Here is a 25,185-nt window from a genome sequence, read left to right on the forward strand (position 1 = left end):
GGCAGTGGACAGGAGGGGGGGGCAGTGGACAGGAGGGGGGGGCAGTGGACAGGAGGGGGGGGGCAGTGGACAGGAGGGGGGGGGCAGTGGACAGGAGGGGGGGGGCAGTGGACAGGAGGGGGGACAGGAGGGGGGACGCAGTGGACAGGAGGGGGGACGCAGTGGACAGGAGGGGGGACGCAGTGGACAGGAGGGGGGGGCAGTGGACAGGAGGGGGGGGCAGTGGATAGGAGGGGGGGGGCAGTGGACAGTGACACACACACACACACACACACAAACACACACACACACACACACACACACACACACACACACCTCAGTTGATGCGCCCTTTCTCAGTTCCGTTTGGCGCCGGAGGTGGGGAGCGACACCTACCTGTACTTCCGGGTGCCGCCACCGTCTGACTCGGCGCCGCGAGGGAGGAAGGGGGTCCGCCATCTTACGCGCCGCGTTGCAGCTGCGGGAAGCGAGGTGATTTGGAGCGGGGAGGGGGGAGAGGTGATTTGGAGCGGGGAGAGGTGATTTGGAGCGGGGAGAGGTGATTTGGGGCGGTGAGGGGGGGAGAGGTGATGCCGCTGGGGAGGGGGGAGAGGTGATGCCGCTGGGGAGGGGGAAGAGGTGATGCCGCTGGGGAGGGGGGAAGAGGTGATGCCGCTGGGGAGGGGGAAGAGGTGATGCCGCTGGGGAGGGGGAAGAGGTGATGCCGCTGGGGAGGGGAAGAGGTGATGCCGCTGGGGAGGGGGAAGAGGTGATGCCGCTGGGGAGGGGGAAGAGGTGATGCCGCTGGGGAGGGGGAAGAGGTGATGCCGCTGGGGAGGGGGAAGAGGTGATGCCGCTGGGGAGGGGGAAGAGGTGATGCCGCTGGGGAGGGGAAGAGGTGATGCCGCTGGGGAGGGGGAAGAGGTGATGCGCTGGGGAGGGGGAAGAGGTGATGCCGCTGGGGAGGGGGAAGAGGTGATGCCGCTGGGGAGGGGGAAAAGGTGATTTGGAGAGGGGAGAGAGGTAGGTGTGTGGGTGTGTGTGTGTGTGTGTGTGTGTGTGTGTGTGTGTGTGTGTGTGTGTGTGTGTGTGTGTGTGTGTGTGTGTGTGTGTGTGTGTGTGTGTGTGTGTGTGTGTGTGTGTTTTATTTATTTATTTTTTTGGACCTTTGGCCCGTCACTCCGCCTCAGGCCAATGAGAGGTGTGGGGGGCGGGCCAAGGGGGTGGTGTGAGTGTGTGAGGCCAATGAGAGGTCTGCGGGGGCGGGCGGGCCAAGGGACCAATGAGATTGCCGCTAGGGACACCGGACATCCAGCAGGCAGGCATGCATGCAGGCAGGCAGGCAGGCAAACATACAGTGCTTTCACTAATATAGTATAAGATACCTGCTACAATGCGGATGTAAGTAACAGTATGTGGGACTTACCAGCAGAGCCTTAAAAATACGCATTTTAGAACACTTAAGGCTCATTAAGAATTTAGACATGACACATCCGGTCCCAATCCACTTTAACAACTGTCAATTGGGTTCTGTGGATAACTTTAGCTGTTGCGCTATAGAACACATAGTCCTCCCCCCTCGGGGAGGTGATAGAATCAAGCTCCTACACCAAAGGGAGGCGCATTGGATCCACACACTAAATACATTACAACCCAATGGACTTAATGTGGATTGGGATCTACGATGTTTTCTTTAAGAGACATATAGGAGTGTTATATGTGGAATGCATATATGTATATATTACAGTCCTCCTTAGAACAGAACGTCTAGTGTATATTTCTGACCTAGTCTCCGCACTGTCTCCTTTATTCCCTTCCTCCCCCCCCCCTTTCCCCTCTCCCCCCCCCTCCCCTCACACCCCCCCCCTTCCCAACCCCCTCCTCCCCCTCCACTTTGACTACCTTTACCCTTGTTTCCCTTTCATTCCCCACCTGCCTTCCCTTGATTCACTGGTCTACAAGTCATAAATATGTTTAAATTAAAACATTAGGAAGCCCCTATATGTATGATTGACTTATAGGTGTATCACTTGGTTTATTGTGAATCTAGTGTTGAGCATATTCAACTTGCAGTGTTTTGCAACAGCTTTTTATTTGTATTTATACACCTGGAATGTGCTGCCAAACAGTCTTATCATTTTGCTATTGTGTATGTCTGTATATACATTTGAGATGCTCTCCGTGCATAAAATATGTTTACAGTGAGTTGCACAGACATTAAGGACTTTAAATAGCATGGATATTAGCTAATAGGCATAAAGCACTGAAGGGGTTAAAGTTTTAATGCCGCTTTCGCGGGCTTTTAGGAATTTAAGAGGCTGTCGCCACTTCTCCCCACTCCAAGACGAAGCCCTCTGCGTAAGGGTGAAACGCGTTGAGGGGGAGATGCTGGTGTAGCCCTGGTGTGTGTCAATAAAGTTTTTTGGAACAAGCCATCCGGGAGCCTTTCTTTGGACATGCGCAGTTGCGCCGCACTTCTACCCATTTTCTGACCTGCATCTCGGCAGCGGCACGCAGGAGGAAGCGAGGAGAGCGGTTCCACAACCCAAGGAGCAGGTGAGGTTATCCTTTCCCCCTGCACCGGTTGAACTAGTGACCCTGCTTAGCTCTCCCACGCTTACCCCAGTGTCCTTATCTACTGACCTGCCTCACACTGAAGCGCTTGACAGATTTTCTGCAACGGACATTCTCCCTGTCAGCAGCTCGTGGACTCAGGCTGTTATATTTCCCTGGCACCGTTCCAAACACTTTCCCTACTTACTTGCTCGGCAATTTGGGATTAACCCCGTGCTTCACACGTGTGGTTTGAAACACACACACACGTTACAGGGCTACACCAACATGGATACTGCATCTGAACCAGATCCAGACTTTTTATTCAGTTGTTGCAACACTGCCAACCGGTTGCACAGAGCGGAGGCTATTTTTAGTAACACAAAAGAATTGTTTTGTGAGGACACTGCAGACCTCAAGGTACACTTCAACAAGTTGGAGAAATGCTTACTCTCACGACAACGCACATGGTGGGAAATCACCACGATGGAGAATTACAGTCGCGTCAAGCGCATCCCCAGGGGGTTAAGACATACCAAAACACCCTCCTTTGGCTTTGTGAATGGGGAATTTGAGCAACAATGGTGCCACATTCTTAATGATTGCTCATTCAAGTTAATGGACTTGATCATCAGATTTAAATCTGAAGAAAATAAAATGGTGTCCAAACAAATAGCAGAATTGCAACACCAATTAAAAGCCTTTTCGCACATGGAGAACTTTAAAGAGCTTGATTTAAAAACAGCTAGCAAGCTCAATAAACAAGAAAAAACCATCATGTTAAGTAAACAAGCAAAATTTGAGCGCGATAAGGCAGATTATGAGGTGAATCAAGTGTACATGTGGCAAAAATTACCATCTAGAAGCAAAGGAAAACCCAAAGCGAAGAAATCCCATAAGGAGGGTGGGGGTAATAGATCCATCCTGAAAGGTAACAGGGACAATGATTTAACTTCACATGCTGTGTCTTTTTCACTTTCTGAGAGTGATTTTTACCCATCTTCTGGAGATGAAAAGGCGGGCACCAGTGAGATGATGCCTCCAGATCGACCGGCCGGTAAGAAGTCTTCAAAAAACGAGGAAAGACAAGAAGAGGCAGGAGGAAGAACCTACAGTGGGATGCCCTCAAAGAGACTGAAAACTTAAGTATTGAGAACAGCAATGTTATTAACATTTCCAAGTATGAACTGACGCATTCAGAACTGTCCGTTTTACATCTAGGACTATCTTTTGCGCCTAGCACGTCATTTAACCTGTTTACCACAATGGTGGATCTTTTCAAATTCACAAGGAAACTAACCCTGAAACGTTTTTTCTCCACCAAAAGTAATGTGTCCAATACTCTGTTACCCATTTATGATGCTAATACAGTTGTCCCCTTTCCGCTAGCTTTTCAGGATCAATGCAATCAACAGGACCTTAGTGATCTCTTCATGGAGAACAATACCCTAGATGATCCTGTTGATTTCCTGGGGAGTATAAATTCTGGCCTCAAGAAGAAGTCGGTGTTCTACCCCTCACATATGAGGGGTCAGTACATTGACATCTTCCAGAAGGGCATTGAGAGAGATCTCTCACTCCTAGCCAAAGGTATAGGACCTAGGGGTTTGCAGCGAGACAATCTCACTATGGATCAAAGGGCAGCTTTAAAATCTCTGAGTAACAATGATCTTATCCTTATTAGGAAAGCAGATAAGGGTGGCGCTACAGTGGTGCTCGATCGAGATTACTACGTATCGGAGGCCAAACGGCAGCTGGGGGATCCAGAAGCGTACCATACCCTCGACAGGGACCCTACTCCTATGTTCATTAGAGAGTTCCAGGACCTCTTGGACGAAGGTGAGATTTTACATGTTCTCTCGCCTAGTGAGCGGGACTTCCTCACTACTCCAGATCCTATCACTCCTATTTTCCATCACCTGCCCAAGATACACAAAACACTCACTGCACCCCCAGGCAGACCCATTATTTCATCTATTGGTTCCCTGGGTGAACACCTATCACAATATATAGATCACTTTCTACAGCCACTAGTCGTTTCTTTACCTTCACACGTTATTGACACCAAGCACGTTTTATCCCTTCTAGCACCTATCACTTGGCACCCTAGCTACATCTGGGTTACCCTAGATGTGGCTTCCTTATACAATATTATTAATCACGAGCACGGCCTCACAGCCACAGAGCACTTTTTACAACACCATTCTACTTTTTCGCCAGCACACATAGTTTTTATTCTCGATAGTATCAGATTTTCACTCACGCACAATTATTTTTTCTTTGACCAGCAGTATTATCTCCAAACACGTGGGACAGCTATGGGGACATCCTTTGCCCCCTCCTATGCCAACCTGTTCATGGGTTGGTGGGAGATGTCCCACGTGTTTGGAGATTCGAATCCCTTCAGGCGTCATGTGGTGTTTTACAAACGCTACATTGACGACCTGATCTTGATCTGGAGTGGTGGGGAGGAAGACCTTTTGAGGTTCTTTGAATACCTGGCAGACAATACTCTCAACTTGAAATTTACTCACACATATAATAAAAACCAAATTTATTTTCTAGATTTAAATTTATATGTGGATATGGAGTACAAAATTCAATCAGACATTTATAGAAAGGAGAATGCCAGGAATTCATTGCTTCATTACAACAGTTGTCACGCACGCCCCTGGTTAGAGGCATTCCAAAGGGACAGTTCCTGCGATTACGCCGGAACTGCTCCACATTGGAGGCCTTTATCCACAGGGCGAAAGAGATGAGAGGGAGGTTCCTGTCGAGGGGGTACGATGGTGTAGACCTTGATCAGGCATACCAGCATGCACTGAATATTGATAGGAATACCCTCACCAACATGTCAGCCAACAGTACACAGATAGACACACAGGCCGAGAACACAGAAGCGCCATTCTTTATTACAAACTATAGCGAACAAGCAAACTCAATTAAAACTATCATACGCAAACATTGGGCCACACTTTCACTAGACCCTTTACTAAACAAAATAGCATGTGTGGGACCCAAAATAGTGTTTCGTAGAGCAGCTACGCTAGGGAATCTCCTGTCACCTAGTTTGTTGAAAACTACTAACACCAACCAGAATAAACTGTCTTTTTTTCCAAAATTGATTGGATCATTTAAATGTGGGCATTGTAAGATTTGTCCCAAAATGAGGAAAGTTAAACATTTCACTGATAAAGAGGAAACACGGAAATATCAGATAAAAACCTTTATGTCATGTCAGACCAATTATGTCATATACCTGCTACAATGCGGATGTAAGAAACAGTATGTGGGGCTTACCAGCAGAGCCTTAAAAATCCGCATTTTAGAACACTTAAGGCTCATTAAGAATTTAGACATGACACATCCGGTCCCAATCCACTTTAACAACTGTCAATTGGGTTCTGTGGATAACTTTAGCTGTTGCGCTATAGAACACATAGTCCTCCCCCCTCGGGGAGGTGATAGAATCAAGCTCCTACACCAAAGGGAGGCGCATTGGATCCACACACTAAATACATTACAACCCAATGGACTTAATGTGGATTGGGATCTACGATGTTTTCTTTAAGAGACATATAGGAGTGTTATATGTGGAATGCATATATGTATATATTACAGTCCTCCTTAGAACAGAACGTCTAGTGTATATTTCTGACCTAGTCTCCGCACTGTCTCCTTTATTCCCTTCCTCCCCCCCCCCCTCCTTTCCCCTCTCCCCCCCCCCTCCCCTCACACCCCCCCCCCTTCCCAACCCCCTCCTCCCCCTCCACTTTGACTACCTTTACCCTTGTTTCCCTTTCATTCCCCACCTGCCTTCCCTTGATTCACTGGTCTACAAGTCATAAATATGTTTAAATTAAAACATTAGGAAGCCCCTATATGTATGATTGACTTATAGGTGTATAACTTGGTTTATTGTGAATCTAGTGTTGAGCATATTCAACTTGCAGTGTTTGCAACAGCTTTTTATTTGTATTTATACACCTGGAATGTGCTGCCAAACAGTCTTATCATTTTGCTATTGTGTATGTCTGTATATACATTTGAGATGCTCTCCGTGCATAAAATATGTTTACAGTGAGTTGCACAGACATTAAGGACTTTAAATAGCATGGATATTAGCTAATAGGCATAAAGCACTGAAGGGGTTAAAGTTTTAATGCCGCTTTCGCGGGCTTTTAGGAATTTAAGAGGCTGTCACCACTTCTCCCCACTCCAAGACGAAGCCCTCTGCGTAAGGGTGAAACGCGTTGAGGGGGAGATGCTGGTGTAGCCCTGGTGTGTGTCAATAAAGTTTTTTGGAACAAGCCATCCGGGAGCCTTTCTTTGGACATGCGCATTTGCGCCGCACTTCTACCCATTCTCTGACCTGCATCTCGGCAGCGGCACGCAGGAGGAAGCGAGGAGAGCGGTTCCACAACCCAAGGAGCAGGTGAGGTTATCCTTTCCCCCTGCACCGGTTGAACTAGTGACCCTGCTTAGCTCTCCCACGCTTACCCCAGTGTCCTTATCTACTGACCTGCCTCACACTGAAGTGCTTGACAGATTTTCTGCAACAGCCCCCCTGTAAACCTACAAAACTGCAGAGACACACACACCAACAAAAAACAATCTGCAGCACTCCTCTACACTCGCTGAAGACCCCCCCACACCCACAAAACACACTGCAGACACACACCAACAAAAGACTGCTGCTCCCCTTTACACCCATAAAACACACACCAACAGCCCCCCTCTACACCCACACACTGCAGACACAAACACACCAACAAAACACTCTGCAGCCCTCCTCCACCCTCTACACCCACAAAACACACACAAACAGAACACATACTTCAGACACATACACACACCAGTAAAACACTTGGCTGCCCCCCTCTACACCCACAAAACACACAGCAGACACACCCACACCCACCTTTCTCCTCACTCTCCTGTGTGGAGCTCTAAGGCTGCGGCCCCGCTAGAGCTGACCGCGCTCCTGCTTGAGAGCGGTAACATCACCAGCTCTCCAAGCATGAGCGCCGGGTGTCCTGGCTATTTCAAAACCACGCACGGGGGGGGGGGGGGGGGGGGAAGCGTTGCGGCAAGTTAAGCACACTTGAAAGTTAATTTTTTTGTTTATCCAAACGCCAAGCGTGGGCCACGCACGAGTGCACACCGCGTGAGCGGGGATGTATATCTATGTATGTAAGTAAAAGCGGCAAGCTCAGCACGCTAGCGGGGACGCAACCTAAGCAGGCAGGTTGGTGGAGGAGTCAGTGCCTTGCTGGTGCCTCCTGTTCAATCACCTCCCGTGACTGAGAGCTCCTCTCACTCTGTGTGGATAAAAACTAAAAGCTGATTGGCTGAAAAACTTTGCAGAGTGCCAAAAATTCCCAGACATTACTGAAAGGATAATACCCGGAATTTTACCCAATCAGAGAGCAGGGATTTCAATAATGCCCGGAATCTAATAGCTTTAGCCTATAATTATGAATAATACATAATAACCCATAACAGTACATACAGTAGCAAAACAGATACAAGTGCTGAATAATTTTACTTTCATGTATTGCACATACAACTCTTATTTTCCCTGCATTTCGCTTTGTATAATATTTATGTAAATGTCTTGCATACATGGTGGGCACTATATAAATAAAGATGAATGATTTACCCATGCCACTCGTCGGTCCTCTCCCCTGTAATCCCAATAAACACACCAGACAACTTCTTGGGAGGAAAAAAATGGTCACAGCTGTATTAGAACAACGACAATTAACACAACATGATAAATGCAACGGATCGGGGGACTCGCACCTCTCAGCGTGTCCCCGTCACCTCAGGCCCCACTGCGGCTAGCTGCCCCGGTTCCCCGCTTCCTCACTCTCTTTCCTCCTCCACACTGAGCCATTCCTCCGCGGCACAGGCCGCACGCCCAGGCACACGATCGGGGCGCACGCACAGCAGCCTCACAGAAGGCGCACGCTCCTGATCGCTTGTGACGGATCGGTGGACACGTGCCCCTCGGCGTGCCTCCCTCACCCAGCCCTTACTGCACCTAGTTCCACCGCTCCTCCTTCCCCTCTGCCTCTCACCACTTCCATGCCGAGTTCTTTCTCCGCGCCGCACGCCCAGGCAAGCGGTCGGGGCGCGCGCACAACAGCCTTACAGAAGGCGCGCGCACCCGATCAAATTACCAGCCCTCTCCATCTACTGGCTCCGCCCCCGTTGGCTGCAGGCGATTGCTCTGGATTACATCCCTGTCTCCTCCCCTGCTCACCTGGACCTATCCCTGCAAATACCCAGACAAACCTCTGCTCCACCCCTCGCTTCCCTTATAACCCCACTCTGTCCTCTCATTCCTTGCTCTGCATAGCTTTTCTGTAGCTCCTGTGTGTGCAGTGTCTATGCCTAGCTCTCTTGTCTGTTTCAGCTCAGGTTCCTGTCCCTGCCCGTTTGGATTCCTTTGGTTTGATCTTGGCTCTGTTTGACTATGTGTACCTCGCTACCCTTGGACTCTGCTTTGGACTTGACTACGCTGCCTTCTCCTGCCCTTGAACCCTGGCTCTTAGACATCACTATGCTGCTCTCCTGCCCCTGAAGTCTGGCTCTTGGACATTAACCCTCTGACCTCTGGCACCCCGGTCTCAGCAAGTATACGTTAACCCTTTCTCACCAGGCCCGGCAATGCAACTTACCACACTCCGGGCACGCCCTCACTGCTGTGGGTGCGTGTTATACCCTTACCCACCTAAGTACTTGGGACTGGCCAGGTCTGCGGGCATACAGGCGTTACAATAAATATATCCCAAGTAGAGACCCAGAAAGATTTCTCCGCTACCATCTACCAAAATTCGAGGGATACCCTCAGCTCGTGACCACTTCGCCATTTGGCACCCTGGCCACATGGCACAAAACACTAAGCCGGGAATGGTACCGCCTTTCCCAAATGTCCACTTACGAGGTCTGACACTACGATGAGCCAATACTGACTGAGTAACCCCCCCCCCCCCCTGTTGAGACCCCTCTATACCCCCACCCCTGACCTCACATCTCCCTAAGGAAAGGCCCCCTGAGATCCCAACCCCCTCCCTTAAAAAACCCTCCCTACCCCACACCCTAACCTGATCTCACAGCTTCTTAGGAAAATTGCCCCTTCGGCCTCAAGTCATGTTGCCCCTTCCCCTACAGGTTCCAGGCTTAACCTAGCCTGGACCTACATTTTAACACTTTACTAGGATTTTAACCTCTACTGATTGACCTCTGGACATGCATGTGCTGAATAGTGAGTTGATGGAACGTGTCTCAATTTTCTTTCACCTGCAGGGAGACACACAAATGGTTAACTCCTCAGATAAGGACCAAGGATGGAATGTCAACACTGGGATTACAGCCCACTTTGCATGCTGCTAGTTTGTACTAGTTCCTCTGTATAGCAGGTAAAGGAAGCAATTTGTTTGTCTTTCCTTATCACTTAGGAGCTTTTACATATGTCCACACAAGAGTAATTTCTCATTTAGCATCCAAGACAGAATAAATGGTTCACAACAATGGTAAAAACATAACATGATAAAAAAAAAACTCCTGCTAATGAAAAGGAATGTGGTAGCTACTCTATGAGAAGCTTAGCTGAAACTAAATACAAGCTGTACTGGGTTTAACATCCCAAGTAAATATGCTGAGCATTGTTGTAAGTGCTTAAGTCAATGTACATAGGAAAAGGGATGGGAGGATTTACCTTGGAGAGAAAGAGGGTAAACATTATTAAAAATAACTTTAAAAGGAACCATAGGCCCATTGGCAAATATTACACAGATTTAGTGGATGAAAAAGGGGTTAAGAGTGTTTGTAATGGTCAAAATTTGAACTGATAAAAATGTGGTGGCAAACATGTTTTTTATCTTTAGCAGCTAAGGTTAAACAATGATATAATTAATGAGCACACATCAATAGATTCCGAAATGGTTTGTCACAAATAGGAGGACTTTGAACTATATCGTATTTTGCGCTATGACGATCTTTTTGCAAGCCCACTGTGAATGCTGAGCCACTAATCCAAATGCAGTGAATTTGACAAGCACTGGTGCCAAAGTATTGAATGGCATACAGAACATATCAACTCTGCAGGTTATTCATAATTCTAAAGACACAAAAATGGATTGGAAGGGTGAAGTTCAGAGTAATTTTTGGGGGACGCAATGTGTTTGTGTGAGTGTTTTTATGGTGTGTGTCTTACCTTTTCCAAAGCAGGCCCTCTCTTGTAACATCGCATCCTCATAACAACAGGGCGTCACATGCCGCGTGACGTCTGTTGCCATGACAACGCAACATCATGTGAGGTCGTGATGCTGCATTGTCATGACACTGTGGCATTGTGACATCATACGCTGAGGAGGGCCGCCAACCAGCCTACAGGCGGCAGAAAGCGAAATCCGTCTCTGGTAATAATTAGAGATTATTGCTGAATCCGCGGATTGGATTCTACAAATCCGTCCACGGGTTGTAATAGCGATTTTGATCAACCCGCACGGATTGAAACCACCCAAATCCATTTCCCCGGAATTATGCTGATGTTACCCCCAAATTTCGTTTCACAGGGTAAAATCCACAAACGGATTTGGGTGGTTTAAATCCTTGTGGGTTGATCAAAACCGCTATAGGATACAACCCGTGGACGGATTTGTAGACTCCAACCGGCGGATTCAGCAATCCATCGGAGGATTCTTAAGAATCTTCCAACGGATTGCTAAATCCACGGATAGGATTCTACAAATCCGTCCACGGGTTGCGGAATCCGCAGTGTGTACTGGTAATAATAATTAAAAACTGTGTCCACCATATCCATAGAAACCTATGCATTTCCCCCACGGACCTGCACCCGGTCAGTTCTATTTTTCTTCATACAATACACCTTTATATTATATTAAAGATTTAATATTTTAATCCTTTTTCTTAAGATTTATATTTTTATATATAATGTTAACCTTTTAATTAAAAATAAATAAATATATATATCTACAAAAAAGAAGAGCGCAAATATTCCAAAGACAATATAAAATATAAACAGATTTAAAAAAGACATACAGTAAAGGTGATGCGGTGCTCAAGCATGAAATCCCATCAGGTTATAATATGAGAGGTACACTTCTGGGACATGAATATTGTATCAAACCTAAAAAAGGGCTCCAGTTGCCCTGAAGGCAGGGGTAGATGCACAGAGACACCCCCCCTAACCTCATTGGGCTGGCCCCAGGTATGTACTCACGAATAATTGTCACCAGAGATCCTCTCAGTCTGCGTGCTGTTGCCAATAGGGAGAAATCCAGTGCAGTGTTAGTTGGTGCAACGCACAGCATAAAAGGTGATAGCAGGTCTGGCAAAAAAAATTCTTTATTACAGGGACATAAAAAACGGAAGGCTGCAACCTTCTACGCGTTTCGTGCAGTCAAAATGCACTTTATCAAGAAGTGAGTTAACATGGTATACATCACACTATATATAGGAACAGTCTGCCGATTTGGCGCCAAAATCACTAATTGGTAACCCCATATTGATTGAAAATATGTAATCAAGCTGTGCAAGCGCCATGCAAAAACGGCTGATTACCTGTTCACACTACGAGAAGTCTGCCTCCAAACACACCTGCTCGGTGACACGCACCGCAGGGCAATGGAGGACCAAATCTCGCGAGATGCGCCTCAAGCAAGCCACGTTTGCTCGCGCATGCGCAGATTATAGTTTGTCAAAAAACAGACCCAAAATCCCGCGAGATGGAGCCACCAAGGTCCTAAATACTCGCGCATGCGCATAAATAACTCTATGTGAAATCGTAAATACATAATGATTGATAATTTGGTGTTACCACCCACAAAAACGGGGATCATTGTGGGATTGCCTCATAAGCCTATGAAGACACCCATTAATATACCCCACTGACAGGGGAGGACACACCAACCATGAAACATAAAAACGCATGAGCTAGTCAGAATTGATGAGCCTGATCAGGCAGACCGTGCCATATATATACAAAACATCCAATAATTGTCACCATCTCCCAAAGATCCATAAGACATTGGTCGACCCTCCTGGTCGTCCAATTGTCTCTAGTATTGGATCTTTGGGAGATGGTTTATCCCGTTATGTTAATGCTTATTTACAGCCCTTTGTTAGGGCTTTGCCTTCCTTCATCCTTGATTCTGGTGATTTGTTGGTACAATTGCAAAATATCACATGGAAACCTGACTATCTATGGGTAACTATGGATGTGGTCTCCCTGTATTCAATTATTGAGTACGATCTGGGGTTAGCGGCTGTTCGCCACTTCATTGAATGTCCAGGAAGCTCAATGTTAATGACCACGTTTATCACTGAATCCATTCTTTTTCTTCTCACACACAATTATTTTCTTTTTGAGCACCAGTTTTACTTACAACAACGGGGAACAGCAATGGGGACAAGTTTTGCCCCCTCCTATGCGAACCTTTTTATGGGGTGGTGGGAGCATGTTTTCATTTATAATAGCACCAACAAATTTAGACACAATATTGTTTTTTACAAACGTTTTATTGACGACCTACTTATAATTTGGCACGGGAGCACTGACACATTAGAATAATTTTTTGAATATGTTAATAATAATGATCTTAATATTCAATTCACTACTAACTTTAATGCACATCACATTAGCTTCCTGGACATCTTATTATATGTAGACATGAACCAACAGATTCAAACAGATACTTTCAGGAAAAGCAACTCCAGGAATTCAATTCTTCGGGCGGACAGTTGTCACCCCAGATCAGTGATCACTGGCATCCCCAAAAGCCAGTACCTCAGACTGAGGAGGAACTGTTCCACACTCGACGGGTTCCTGACTCAGTCTGAGGCTCTCACCAATCGGTTTATTGAAAGGGGTTATAACAGGGAGACCCTCCAATCCATAGTGGAGGAAATAACAAAAAGAGAGAGAAGTACATTACTCCCCACCAGGGAGTCGAGGGCGAGGGATGTTGGTCAAAAAGGGGATATGAAGAGACTGGGAAATACGCCCCCTCTGTTTATTTCACAATACAGTAAAGCCAGTGGCCAAGTGAATAATATAATTAATAAACATTGGGGTTTATTGCGTATGGACCCTATTCTGGGTGAGTACACCAAAACGGGACCTAAGATTGTCTATAGGAAGGCTAAGACTATTGCCAACTATTTATCTCCCAGTGTTATTCCTGATATAATTACCAACACGAATACATTCAGTACAAAGGGTTCATTTAGATGCAATAACTGCAGTATGTGTAGGTACATGAAACCTTCCAGATGTGTCTTTTCCCACAGCCCCCATAGACGTTTTGACATTGGTAATTTTATTAATTGTAATACATCCTTCGTGGTCTATGTCATCAATTGTGGCTGTGGGAAAAGATATGTCGGAAGGACAACAAGGGCCCTCAAGATTAGAATGCAGGAGCATTTTAGACTAATTAAGAGGGGAGACTTGGCGCACCCGGTTTCCAAGCATTTTTCTGAATGTGAGAAGGGTGGCACTGAGAACTTTTCTTTCATGGGAATTGACAGAATTTTACCCAAAATGAGGGGAGGTGATCTGGTCAAAAGATTAGATTGCAGAGAGTCATTTTGGATCTTCATGCTTAAGACCCGTTTCCCAGATGGAATTAACATTGAATGGAGCATTAATCATTTTTTGAGCTGAATTATTATTGAACAGACCTTATGTGAACAGTCTTTTTCTTTTCTTTTCCTTGTACTATATTTTCAGATATCTTAGTACAATCTATGGTTATACCTCTCTAGAATTTACTATTGTCCCACGAACAACAATGATAATTCTAGATTCTTGCTCTGATCAAATAAGTATCTTATACTATATAATTGAAAGCACTGTATGCCTGCCTGCCTGCATGCATGCATGCTGGCTGGCTGTTGCCTGGATGTTCGGTGTCCCTAGGGGAAATCTCATTGGTCCCTTGGGCCGCCCCCGCACACCTCTCATTGGCCTGAGGCGGAGTGACGGCCCAAAGGACACACAGTGTCTCTCACACACACACATACACACACACACACACACACCTCACCCCCCCCCCCCAAGCTCATCCCCTCCCCCAAGCTCACCCCCCCCCAAGCTCACCCCCCCCCCCAAGCTCACACCCCGGCGCCGCGCATGACAGGCCGCGCGTGACAGGCCGCGCAAGATGGGAGGGGGGATGCCCCTCCGGTCCCGGCTCCCCCCTGTCACCGCGTGACAGGCCGCGCGACAGGAGATGGGAGGGGGGATGCCCCTCCAGTCCCGGCTCCCCCCTGTCACCGCGTGACAGGCCGTGGGACAGGAGATGGGAGGGGGGATGCCCCTCCGGTCCCGGCTCCCCCCTGTCCCAAGATGTCATCTCCCGCTCTCTTCCCCACCGGTCCCGGAGGCTCCGCCTCTCCCTGTTTCCCGCGCATTCACCCCCCCCCCCCCATCCACGTGCGAGCTGCCGGACGGGTGAGGGAGCTGCCAGATGGGTGAGGGAGCTGCCGGACGGGTGAGGGAGCTGCCGGACGGGTGAGGGAGCGGCCTTCACCTCCCCTCACCCCCCTTCACCTCCCCTCACTCACTTCCCCTCAGTGAGTTTACACATGTGCACCCCCTTAACCCCTCTCCCTGCTCACACCAGGGCCCTGTAACCCTTCCACTGCCGGGGAGCTCCACAGTGCGATCTATATACATCGGCAGGACACATTCTATATATACACAGCAAATTGCATCTGTATGCAGAGAAATAGATCTGTATATAGAGTATGCCTCTGTGTATACAGTATGATGTGCCTGTATACAAAGTAGCATATTTTATGTGTTATATACAGGACTTTTTATAGTGCAGAGCTCTGTGTATAGTGCATGTGCACAGTGCTGTGTATAGTGCATGTGCAGAGCGCTGTGTATAGTGCATGTGCAGAGCGCTGTGTATAGTGCATGTGCAGAGCGCTGTGTATAGTGCATGTGTAGTGCGCTGTGTACATCTAAATGTGTATCTTACACGTAGGCAAACTAAAACATCCCGGGCAACGCCGGGTCTCTCAGCTAGTAAAATATATACATCAAAATAAGTTATCAAATATAAGGTTTGATTGAGTCAGATTATTGCACTTATAAGCTTTATTAAATGCTATTACAAATAATATCTAGTGCAATTCAACACACATTTCTCCAAGTAGAACCACACTTTCGTTTATGGATATATAACTGTGTGTTACTGTATATGGCTCTTCTTTTTTCATGATTTTGTAAGTATGTTGTATGTAAAATAATCAAGTAGTCATCCTCTGTACTTCTGGAAGGCTGTACATATGTTTTTAATATAGGTATAAGTTAGAATTAAAACTTTCTTATTTTGATTTATTATTTTTTGTTTTTAGATTTTACAATTATTGGATGTTTTGTATATATATGGCACGGTCTGCCTGATCAGGCTCATCAATTCTGACTAGCTCATGCGTTTTTATGTTTCATGGTTGGTGTGTCCTCCCCTGTCAGTGGGGTATATTAATGGGTGTCTTCATAGGCTTATGAGGCAATCCCACAATTATCCCCGTTTTTGTGGGTGGTAACACCAAATTATCAATCATTATGTATTTACGATTTCACATAGAGTTATTTATGCGCATGCGCGAGTATTTAGGACCTTGGTGGCTCCATCTCACGGGATTTTGGGTCTGTTTTTTGACAAACTATAATCTGCGCATGCGCGAGCAAACGTGGCTTGCTTGAGGCACATCTCGCGAGATTTGGTCCTCCATTGCCCTGCGGTGCGTGTCACCGAGCAGGTGTGTTTGGAGGCAGACTTCTCGTAGTGTGAACAGGTAATCAGCCGTTTTTGCATGGCGCTTGCACAGATTGATTACATATTTTCAATCAATATGAGGTTACCAATTAGTGATTTTGGCGCCAAATCGGCAGACTGTTCCTATATATAGTGTGATGTATACCATGTTAACTCACTTCTTGATAAAGTGCATTTTGACTGCACGAAACGCGTAGAAGGTTGCAGCCTTCCGTTTTTTATGTCCCTGTAATAAAGAAAAAATTTTGCCAGACCTGCTATCACCTTTTACTGTCGCGGCCGAGTTTATTTGAGCATTTGCCCCGTCTCGGCCGCGACAGTAACCTGGCGCGCGCCGGGATGTCCCGGGCGCGCGCCGAAGCCTCGGAGGAGAGGCCCGCCGATCGGGGCTTCCCCCTCTCCTCACCGGGTCCGCCGGGTCCCCCGGAACGTCCCGCCGCCGTCCTCACATCCGCGCGACATCAGGGCTCCCTCGGGGAGCCCTGGGCACGCGTACAGGCGGCACAGGCACCCGATGACGCGTGACCGCGCATCGGTGATGCGCAGCACGCCGAGGGAGTGCGGCTCGCAAGCCGGGACATATCCCGGCTTGCGGAATGAGCCACACTCAAATAAAGTGTGCCGCCTGTGTATGCTGTGCGTTGCACCAACTAACATTATTAAAAAAGACAAATAATGCCCCCAAGTTTGTAACAAAGAGATAAATGTAAAAGCATATAACCAAATATGTATATAAGAGCCAGCAATGTTTAAAAAACAAATGAAAGACCAATCACTAAGATGCAACTAAGCATAGGTGTATTACATAAGGCAGTCATGTAACCAGAGAGGGATAGGTTGTATCAAGTGAGAAAGTTAACATGTGAAGTGTTGCAATGTAAGTCCATATATAACATCCAAAGACAGAGATGGTAAGGTAAGAGTCAGTGCTGTATATAGAGGCTAGGAGAGACCCACTCGTAGATGTAGTCTCCTTCGTCCGGGAGACTGCAAGTATGCCGATCCGGATGATGTTTGGTGTTGTGACTCAAAACAAATGGAAGCCCCGATGGACATGGGGGAGAGGAACTCAGCCATACAGCTGGTCTCCAGTTAGTCAGCGTTTTCCTATGCAAAAACCCCACTCTCCCTCTTGCAGAGCTCAATGTATACCTCAGACTCTGTGCAAACAGCAAACTGGCCACCTCACTCTTGTAAATAAATTAACCACCATGCAGAATTCTCCCATCTCTCAATTCCTAGGGTAAGAAAGTCCTTTGTGCAGCTGATGGGTAATTCGATTAGAAACATAACGAGTAGGGTTTCGTCAGAAGGGGTATTGACTTCATCAGGGGTGTGTCTAAAGTGCAGCAGCTGTTGATCTTTTATAGTGATGCAATGAAACATAATTGGTGAAAAATCCAACCAATAAAAACAAGTATGGTAAACAAACAATCACATAATCTGATAATGACCAGGTGCCGGAGCATGATCCAGAAATCAGGCAGCGGGGTCTTGGATGACTGCCCAGCCATTTCCACTAGTCTTTGGAGGAACCCGGTTATATTGGGAACTCCCCTTGTGTTCGCTAGTCTTGGACCAGGGTCCTGGAAACGGAGGTACAGTGCGGTACATTCTGAGCACCGGGTTGCGGATCCCAGTGCAGGTCCTAAACCTATCATGACAGGCAGACCAACTGTATTGAGTACTACCCCATCATGGGGTTGTAGCAGCAACCCTCCGGGGAGAACAAAGTGCATGCCTTTCTCTTCTTCCATCGTCGAAGTTGGTGGGGGAGGGAGCGAGTAGGCGTATGTCTTTGCAGTAGTACTACCACGTGTGTGTGAGGCTAGGTCTCCACATCCGCAGCTTGGTAGCAGATAGATACGCCCTCAGCTCCTCCCCCTAGTTTCAAGATGGCACACTGTACAGAACAGGGTGGGACTTGGTGTTCACCCAATCCCAGATAATTCTGCAAGAAGGGCACGGTCAGGCTGTGCACCCAACCCATAGATTTGCAGATAGAGTCCTTCCAACTTTGCACAAGTTGCCATGCGGTCTCCCATTTTTGGCGGGAACCACCATTTTACATGGTGAAAGAATGTAAAATGCAGCTCCCTTTTCAGGTGGCGCATTGTGCGTGGCTGCAGCTCCTCAAACAGAGGTTCTGGCACCTGTGAAGCAGGCGCCCCTCCTCAGATACCTGCCCGCTCACACAGATTTAGAGTAGCCAGTTGGGCAGTAGTTTCCTCGGGATGCATCAGGGATCAACCCCCACCTTCTTTGTAGTGTAGCACGGTTGGGCAACAGTCTCCCCGTTAACGTATCAGGGAACTGCCCCCATACCTCTTCTTTTAGCACGAGTGGACTGTAGTCTCCCCAGAGATGCATCAGGGAACTACCCCCACCCATCTTCACAGTTTAGCACAGTACGGCTCGCAGCTTCCCCGGGGAAGCCTAGGGGTACCGCTCCCGCACACTTCAGTATAGTGCAGCTCATCAAGCAGAGGGACCGACTTGCCCCTCCTAAGGCCTGCCAGTGTATACAGAAAAGAGGGTCATGCATGGCACAGGCCACAGTCCCCTGCACTCCCAGAGTCCTAAAGCACAGTCTTTACAAAATGCATGTCCATAGTTGAAACAGAACCACGTCTCTGGGTCCTGCCACAAAAGCCTCTCCTGATGAATGTGGATCTCAGCAGCGCCTCCATCTGTAGCACCTTTCCCCCATCCTATGTAAGATAGTGTCGCTACTGGTGTATTCTGGTGCTGGTGCGTACCTGTGAGGTGGAACAGGAGGCTGGAGATCTCTGCGGTGGTATGAGGAGTGCATTAGGACAGGCTTACATGTGGTTCTCTGCAGTGGCAGCGCCTCCAGCCCAAGAGGATCCTGGTGCATCCAGGAAGGACCTCAGGGGCAATCCTTTGATGGCTAGCATACTTCAATTATCACACCAGAGTTGGGATAACTGGGGTTTATTGAACACAGCATGATACACAGAATACATCATTTCCCTGAAGGCAGGTACACAGGGTTTGAGGCCTGGATCACCCCTCCTAAACACACCTTACCCCCTAACAGGGCAAGCATGGAGGACAGCCCAGAACTACCCCAGAATACACTTACTCTAATTCTAGAGGGAAACCCCCTCCTTCCCTGGGTAGTGGCCGGACTACCTACAGGCATAGACTCCCCCCCCCCCCCCTTACAATAACAGGCTAATCCTGAACTTTATTGATAATACACACGCATAACAATATAACAGACTCTGCAGGAACTACTCCCAACACTGCCCACTCTTTACTGGGACTTACAGTGTTAGAGGGGCCAAAGAATCAGTAGTCCAAGGGGACTATATATACAGCATGATTTCAGGTCCGGGGACCCCTTGCTTGCCGAGATTCAGGCCCCGTTATGAGGTGCCAGAATCTGCTCTGCATTTTATTCCCACGGTCACGTGACGCGGGACATTTAAATGCATAGGAAATACGGGCACCACATAATGGGGCCTGTATCTCGAGAAGCAGGGGGTCCCCGGACCTCAAATCAACATGGTTCTGCTCCGGAGAACCCCTGCTCATCTACACTAGTATTACATTTTATATTAAAACAGCTGCTACCCACAATAAACATTAAAAACACAACACTAATACCCACTTCCTCTTCTCCCACATGATTGATACCAGAGGCCGCGGATGTCCGGGGGTCCTCAGGTTGTCCCTGCAGGTGTCTAGGGGCCCTCGGTTGGTCCCCGTTGGTATCTGATGGCCATCGGGTGGTCCCAGCGGGTGTCTAGGGGCCCTTGGGTGGTCCCCACGGGTGTATGGGAGCACTTGGGTGGTCCCCGCTGGCCTGCGGTACTAATCCTTTGGCAAAAAGAAAATGTGCAATACATTGAAATAAATACACTCCAATCTCACACTCCACTCTCACCCTGCCCCCCCCCCCCCCCCCGCGACACATACAGTACAGTAATGGGCAAAATAACTATTATCCAGATATGGATAATAGCTAATTTGCCCATTATAAAATAAAACATTAGCCAGCCAGCATAAATAAGTAAATAAACCTTTCTACATACCCCTGCCACCATGAAGGGCATCCCCATCAGCATACTCCAGGTCCATGTCCTCCGTTGCCAGAAATAATACAAGAAAAAATACAATCTAAAGGCCCCTAACCCCTTCATCACCTTAGCGGTTAATAACTCCTACAGTAATTAAGGGGTTAACCCACCCTCCCCTGCTACCCACCCGGGAGGCCTAACCACACACCGTGGGACCACTATTCCCACCCTCTACCCATTGATTGACATAGTGGTACATCATACCCATATAATATGGGCATGATAAGCCACTATAGCAGTCAATGGTCACCCTAAGAAAAAAGCATGAAGGCCAAAAATACACAATAATAAAAGATATACACAAGCACCTAAACACCCCAATTCAAGAAATGAAAGCACTAGCTAACCAATTAAATAAATAAAAGCACTAGTAAACCAATTACATAAAAGCACTAGCCAACCAATCAATTCAATAAATAAAAACACTAACCAGCAAAACAATTAATTAATTGTAAACACTAGCCAACAAAACAACTAATGAATTTAAACCAGTAGCCAAGAAAACAAATAATTAATTTAAACCGCTTACCAATCCTAAAATGTACTAAAAACAAGCCATCCAAATTCCAAAAAATTGAATCCAAACAATAAAAACAATTAGAAAAAACTACAATCAATTCAAAACAAGCATTTGCCAAAAAATGCATTGGCTGTCACTATATTTATCTGTACTCTAAAGGGGCACAGATAAATACATTATCAGTCAACGGGCAATCACAAACATAAAAATAAGTAAATACAATGAAAAAAATAAAAAAAGACATTTACATACATTCAATATTTATTTTACCTTTAGAAGTCTTCACCCTCCGAATCCCGTTGTATCTGCAAGCTCTCGAACTGCAACGTCATCACCTGCGGGGACCACCCGAGAGCCCCCAGACACACGCAGGGACCAGTCGAGGGCCCCCTGTCACCCGCGAGGACCACCTGAGGACCCCAGGACACCAGCGAGGACCACCCACGGGGACCACTCGAGGGCCCCCAGACACCCGTGGGGACCTCCTAAGGACCCCAGGACACCTGCAGTCTCTGGTATCAATCATGTGGGGGCAGAGGAGGTGGTATTACTGTTTATGGTGGGCAGCAGGGGTGGGTGAAGGGATATTTTGCCTTTGGTGAGTAGAGGGAAGGGTTAACCCCTACATTGCCTTAGCTGTTGGCCACTAAGGTAATGAAGTTGCCTGTAAATGCATTTGTATTGCATGGGCTTCATGCCAGGGTTCTCCGGTGCTGATATTAAAGGGTATCAGCTTCACAGACTCCCGCATCAATCCGATGCAGAAAAAAGGCATTATTTTTTCTAAGTCCTGTATCGCCGCCTCTTAGCCGCTTCTCACCAGCCTCACACCAGGTGTGAGGATTTGGGGATAAACTCGCCATTCAAGAGCCGCAATAGGCCTCGATAACCTAATCATGGCTACTAGAATTACACGAGTTTCAGAACCTGACGATAAGTGGCTTATCGCCACTCACACAGCAATTTTTTTATGACGGCTGAAATTTTTGGTGATTCATGCCTTTATCACACACTTATCAAGGCTTACTGAATAGCAGTAGGCATTTTGGCCGATAAGTGCTTGATAAGTGGCTTATCGACACTTATAGCTTAGGCCCCGTGGTGTCTTTTACCTCTGGTTTTGCTTTGTAGCATGTGGCCAAGCTGTGAATGGCCATGCTGATCTGATTCTTGCTTCATTGTGATGTTCCTAATCAACCCATTTTGCCTTGTGAAACAAAGTGTGTTCATTTTTGTATGTCGTCTGTAAATCCTTCATCTGATTAATAAACAAGGATAGTTTTTCTGTGAAAGAATGTCCCTCTGCTTAAACTGCACATTCTGCATTTTCTACAGAGTTCCCTTATTATCCTCTCTGTTGAAGTGAAAGGAGACATGTGCCACTATCATAAAGAAACAGATGTTTTGGAAAAGAAAACAAATAAAGAAGTGTAATCTAATGGGAAAAACACAGTTTTTAGGGGGAAAGAAGTAACCCTTTGAGTGCCGGAGTACCACGGACCCTCCGGCACTATGACCACATGACCGCTTTTGATTGCTTCTCTGAAGTGGTCACGTGTTCGCTCCGTCACTGATTTCGAAGGGGAGGAGTTACCCCCTCCAGTTAGCCCCCTTCCGTTCCTGATCAGTGCAGATCGTGTCCTGCGCTCCTCGTGATCTTCCCTAGCAAAATTACCAGAATTTGTGGACATAGCTATTACATCATGGGGACCTTGGAGTTACGGACCCCATGATGTAATAGCTGCGTCCTGGGCTGCCCAAAGTGTATATCGACCTTTTCATTTAAAGGTGAGAAATACGTAGTGTAAGCAAACTTACTCAAAAAGAGTGTCCATCTTACCCCTATGCCTGAAATTGAAATAAAGTTTAAAACAAAAAGGGTGTCCATCTTATGTGATACATACTGCCCATCTCAGGAAGGGGTGATACAAAAGGACCAGAACAATATAATCTATAGAGTGTGCTACATAAAAAGGTATATGTCTCAAGGCAAAAACGGTGCAAATCTGTGGCAAAAATATTACATGTGTAGCCCTCTTTCCTACGCTCTAGAGTGACTACAGGTACTGCACACACCTGTGGGCTTCAGGAGATCTGAGCCTCCGCTAACTGGGAGCCTGGGGTAATAGTTATCTTATCGGCAGCGCCTCCACTTACCCAGGATCCCCATTGCGTAACATTCCCCTGGGCAAGAACAATAGTAACACACATTGGAACTGTTTACTGAAACAACCTGATAAACCCTTATTGCATAATCATGGCAAGAATACAAATAACACTACAATTGACTTATACTATAAAACTAGTGGTTCGGCCACTCTCATAAGGAGAAATGTCACTGTCCCGTCACCGCGTACCCCAACACCGTGTCCATGTACTGTAATATGTATATAGGCTCAGTCCTTTGGCCACTCCACTTAGTGTCCCCAAAGAGTGTTCCCTAAGGCGGGATCAGCGCCTGTTGACCGGTGTTGGTGCACTTTAGTAAATACCTTCCGGTCACTGTGGTGACCGGTAACAACTTCAAAAAGGATCTGTCGATCCAACGTGGTCTCTCCGACTTCCCTATGCTCAGCAGCCTGGTCCCAGACGACTAGCAGCAACCTCAGCTCCGCACACATTGTCCCTATCTGCTGTACAGTAAGGGCTGATGTAGCTATCACTACAGGGCGTCCCTGCATCAAGACAATCTACTGTGACTCAGGGAATATCCTGAGGCCTATGGGGAAGATCTAAACTATGCAGGTGGGTCACGGACCCCCTGCACCCACACTACCTCTTCCCTTGCTCCTCCGGTGCCCTCTAACTAGCGTGGTCTCTCCCCCACGCTTCCCTTTCCTGCCTCCCGCGAATCCGGCCCTCCCATTCGCTCCCTGGCGTCAGGTGACTTCGCTAAGGCTCCTGGGAGTTGTAGTTACTGGCTGAACCTCTATCTTATTGGCCAGCCGTTCGCGCGCTTGTACTGCACATGTGTGACCTCTCTCTGCTCTGACAGTGCCCCTTACTATTGCGCAACAACATGGCGGCGCCCTATGCTGTCGGGCCGCCGCGGAACCTTCCAACACTCCCCCTGGAGACGCGCTGCAGCAAAGGGAAAGCAAACTAACACATCCCTACACATGTATTCATGTAAAATCCTATTGATGCAAATATATCTGGTGCCCTGCTTTACCGCAGATTGGTACTGATATTTCCATATTTGGTTGGTATAATTAAGACTAGCACCGAAAAATCTAAAATGCACTTTAAACATAATCACATAAACTTTTTGAGTGTCACTGAATAATGAGAAGCTGCTTTGTTCAAATCCCTCACAAAAACACAACAGATTTCCATGCAAATTCTTCCCAAGGAAGAAGATCCACCCAGTTATCCTGACTTTCAGAGGCAAAGCAACATAGTAATTGCTCCAAGGATTGATTGGTCCTCTCCGTGAGGCAATTGGACTGAGGGTGGTATGACGCAGAGAAGTGCGATCCCCTTTGATTTGCAGAATGCTCTCCAAATTTTGGCAATAAACTGGTATCCACGGTCGGAGACTATCTCAGTCGGAATACCATGAACGCAAAATATCTCCTTGGTGAAAATTTCAGAAAGTTCAAAGGCAGTGGGTAACTTCCTGAGTGGTACATAATGAGCCTGTCTTGTGAAGCGATCAACCACTGGTCGTCATACCCATAGATGCCGGTAACTCTACAATAAAGTTCATGGACAGGTGGGTCCATAGTCTGGTAGGAACCGGCATTGGATGAAGCAACCCACAAGTCAGAGTCGGTGGTACCTTTGTTTGAGCGCAGACAGCACAAGCGGCTACAAAATCCTTAACGTCTTTGCGAATATCTGGCAACCAGAAGAGGCGTTCTATGAAATCCGATGTCTTCCTAACTCCCAGATGACCAGCCACCTTGGATTGATGACCCCACTGCAACATCTCACTATGAAACTGGGGGGGGGGGGGTACAAACAACTTGGATTTCCAAGAGGACGTGGGCCTAGGATCCCCCGCCTGTGCTTGTGAAATCCGTTTTAATAGAGTTGATGAAACTGCCAAAATAATCTGAGACGGTGGAATAATGAGCCCATGATCCCTCACGTCAAAGTCTTCCGAAGAGAATTTTTGAGACAGTGTGTCCGCTTTGACATTTTTGGATCCTGGTCGAAAGAGAGAATGAAATTGAAGCGTGTAATAAAGATTGAC

The 25,185-nt window shown here is 47.2% G+C and overlaps 1 protein-coding gene across 3 annotated transcripts; it reads left to right on the plus strand.

Annotated features, from left to right (window-relative positions):
• The first annotated feature begins 2,068 nt into the window (after positions 1-2,068).
• On the plus strand, positions 2,069-22,180 carry LOC142477677 (uncharacterized). Of its 3 annotated transcripts, XM_075582339.1 has the most exons (5): positions 2,069-4,122; positions 4,217-4,371; positions 6,759-6,970; positions 9,850-9,962; positions 21,264-22,180. In XM_075582339.1, the coding sequence occupies exons 1-3, from the start codon at positions 3,798-3,800 to the stop codon at positions 6,774-6,776; spliced, it is 498 nt and encodes a 165-aa protein (XP_075438454.1). In that variant the 5' UTR covers positions 2,069-3,797; the 3' UTR covers positions 6,777-6,970; positions 9,850-9,962; positions 21,264-22,180. The 3 variants fall into 3 exon arrangements, with proteins under 3 accessions (XP_075438454.1, XP_075438453.1, XP_075438452.1); XM_075582338.1 differs by having other exon boundaries at positions 2,069-4,371; XM_075582337.1 differs by having other exon boundaries at positions 2,069-6,970.
• The last annotated feature ends 3,005 nt before the right edge of the window (positions 22,181-25,185 follow it).

This window comes from Ascaphus truei, unplaced genomic scaffold (assembly GCF_040206685.1).
Source record: "Ascaphus truei isolate aAscTru1 unplaced genomic scaffold, aAscTru1.hap1 HAP1_SCAFFOLD_2247, whole genome shotgun sequence".
Classification (NCBI taxonomy): Eukaryota; Metazoa; Chordata; class Amphibia; order Anura; family Ascaphidae; genus Ascaphus; species Ascaphus truei.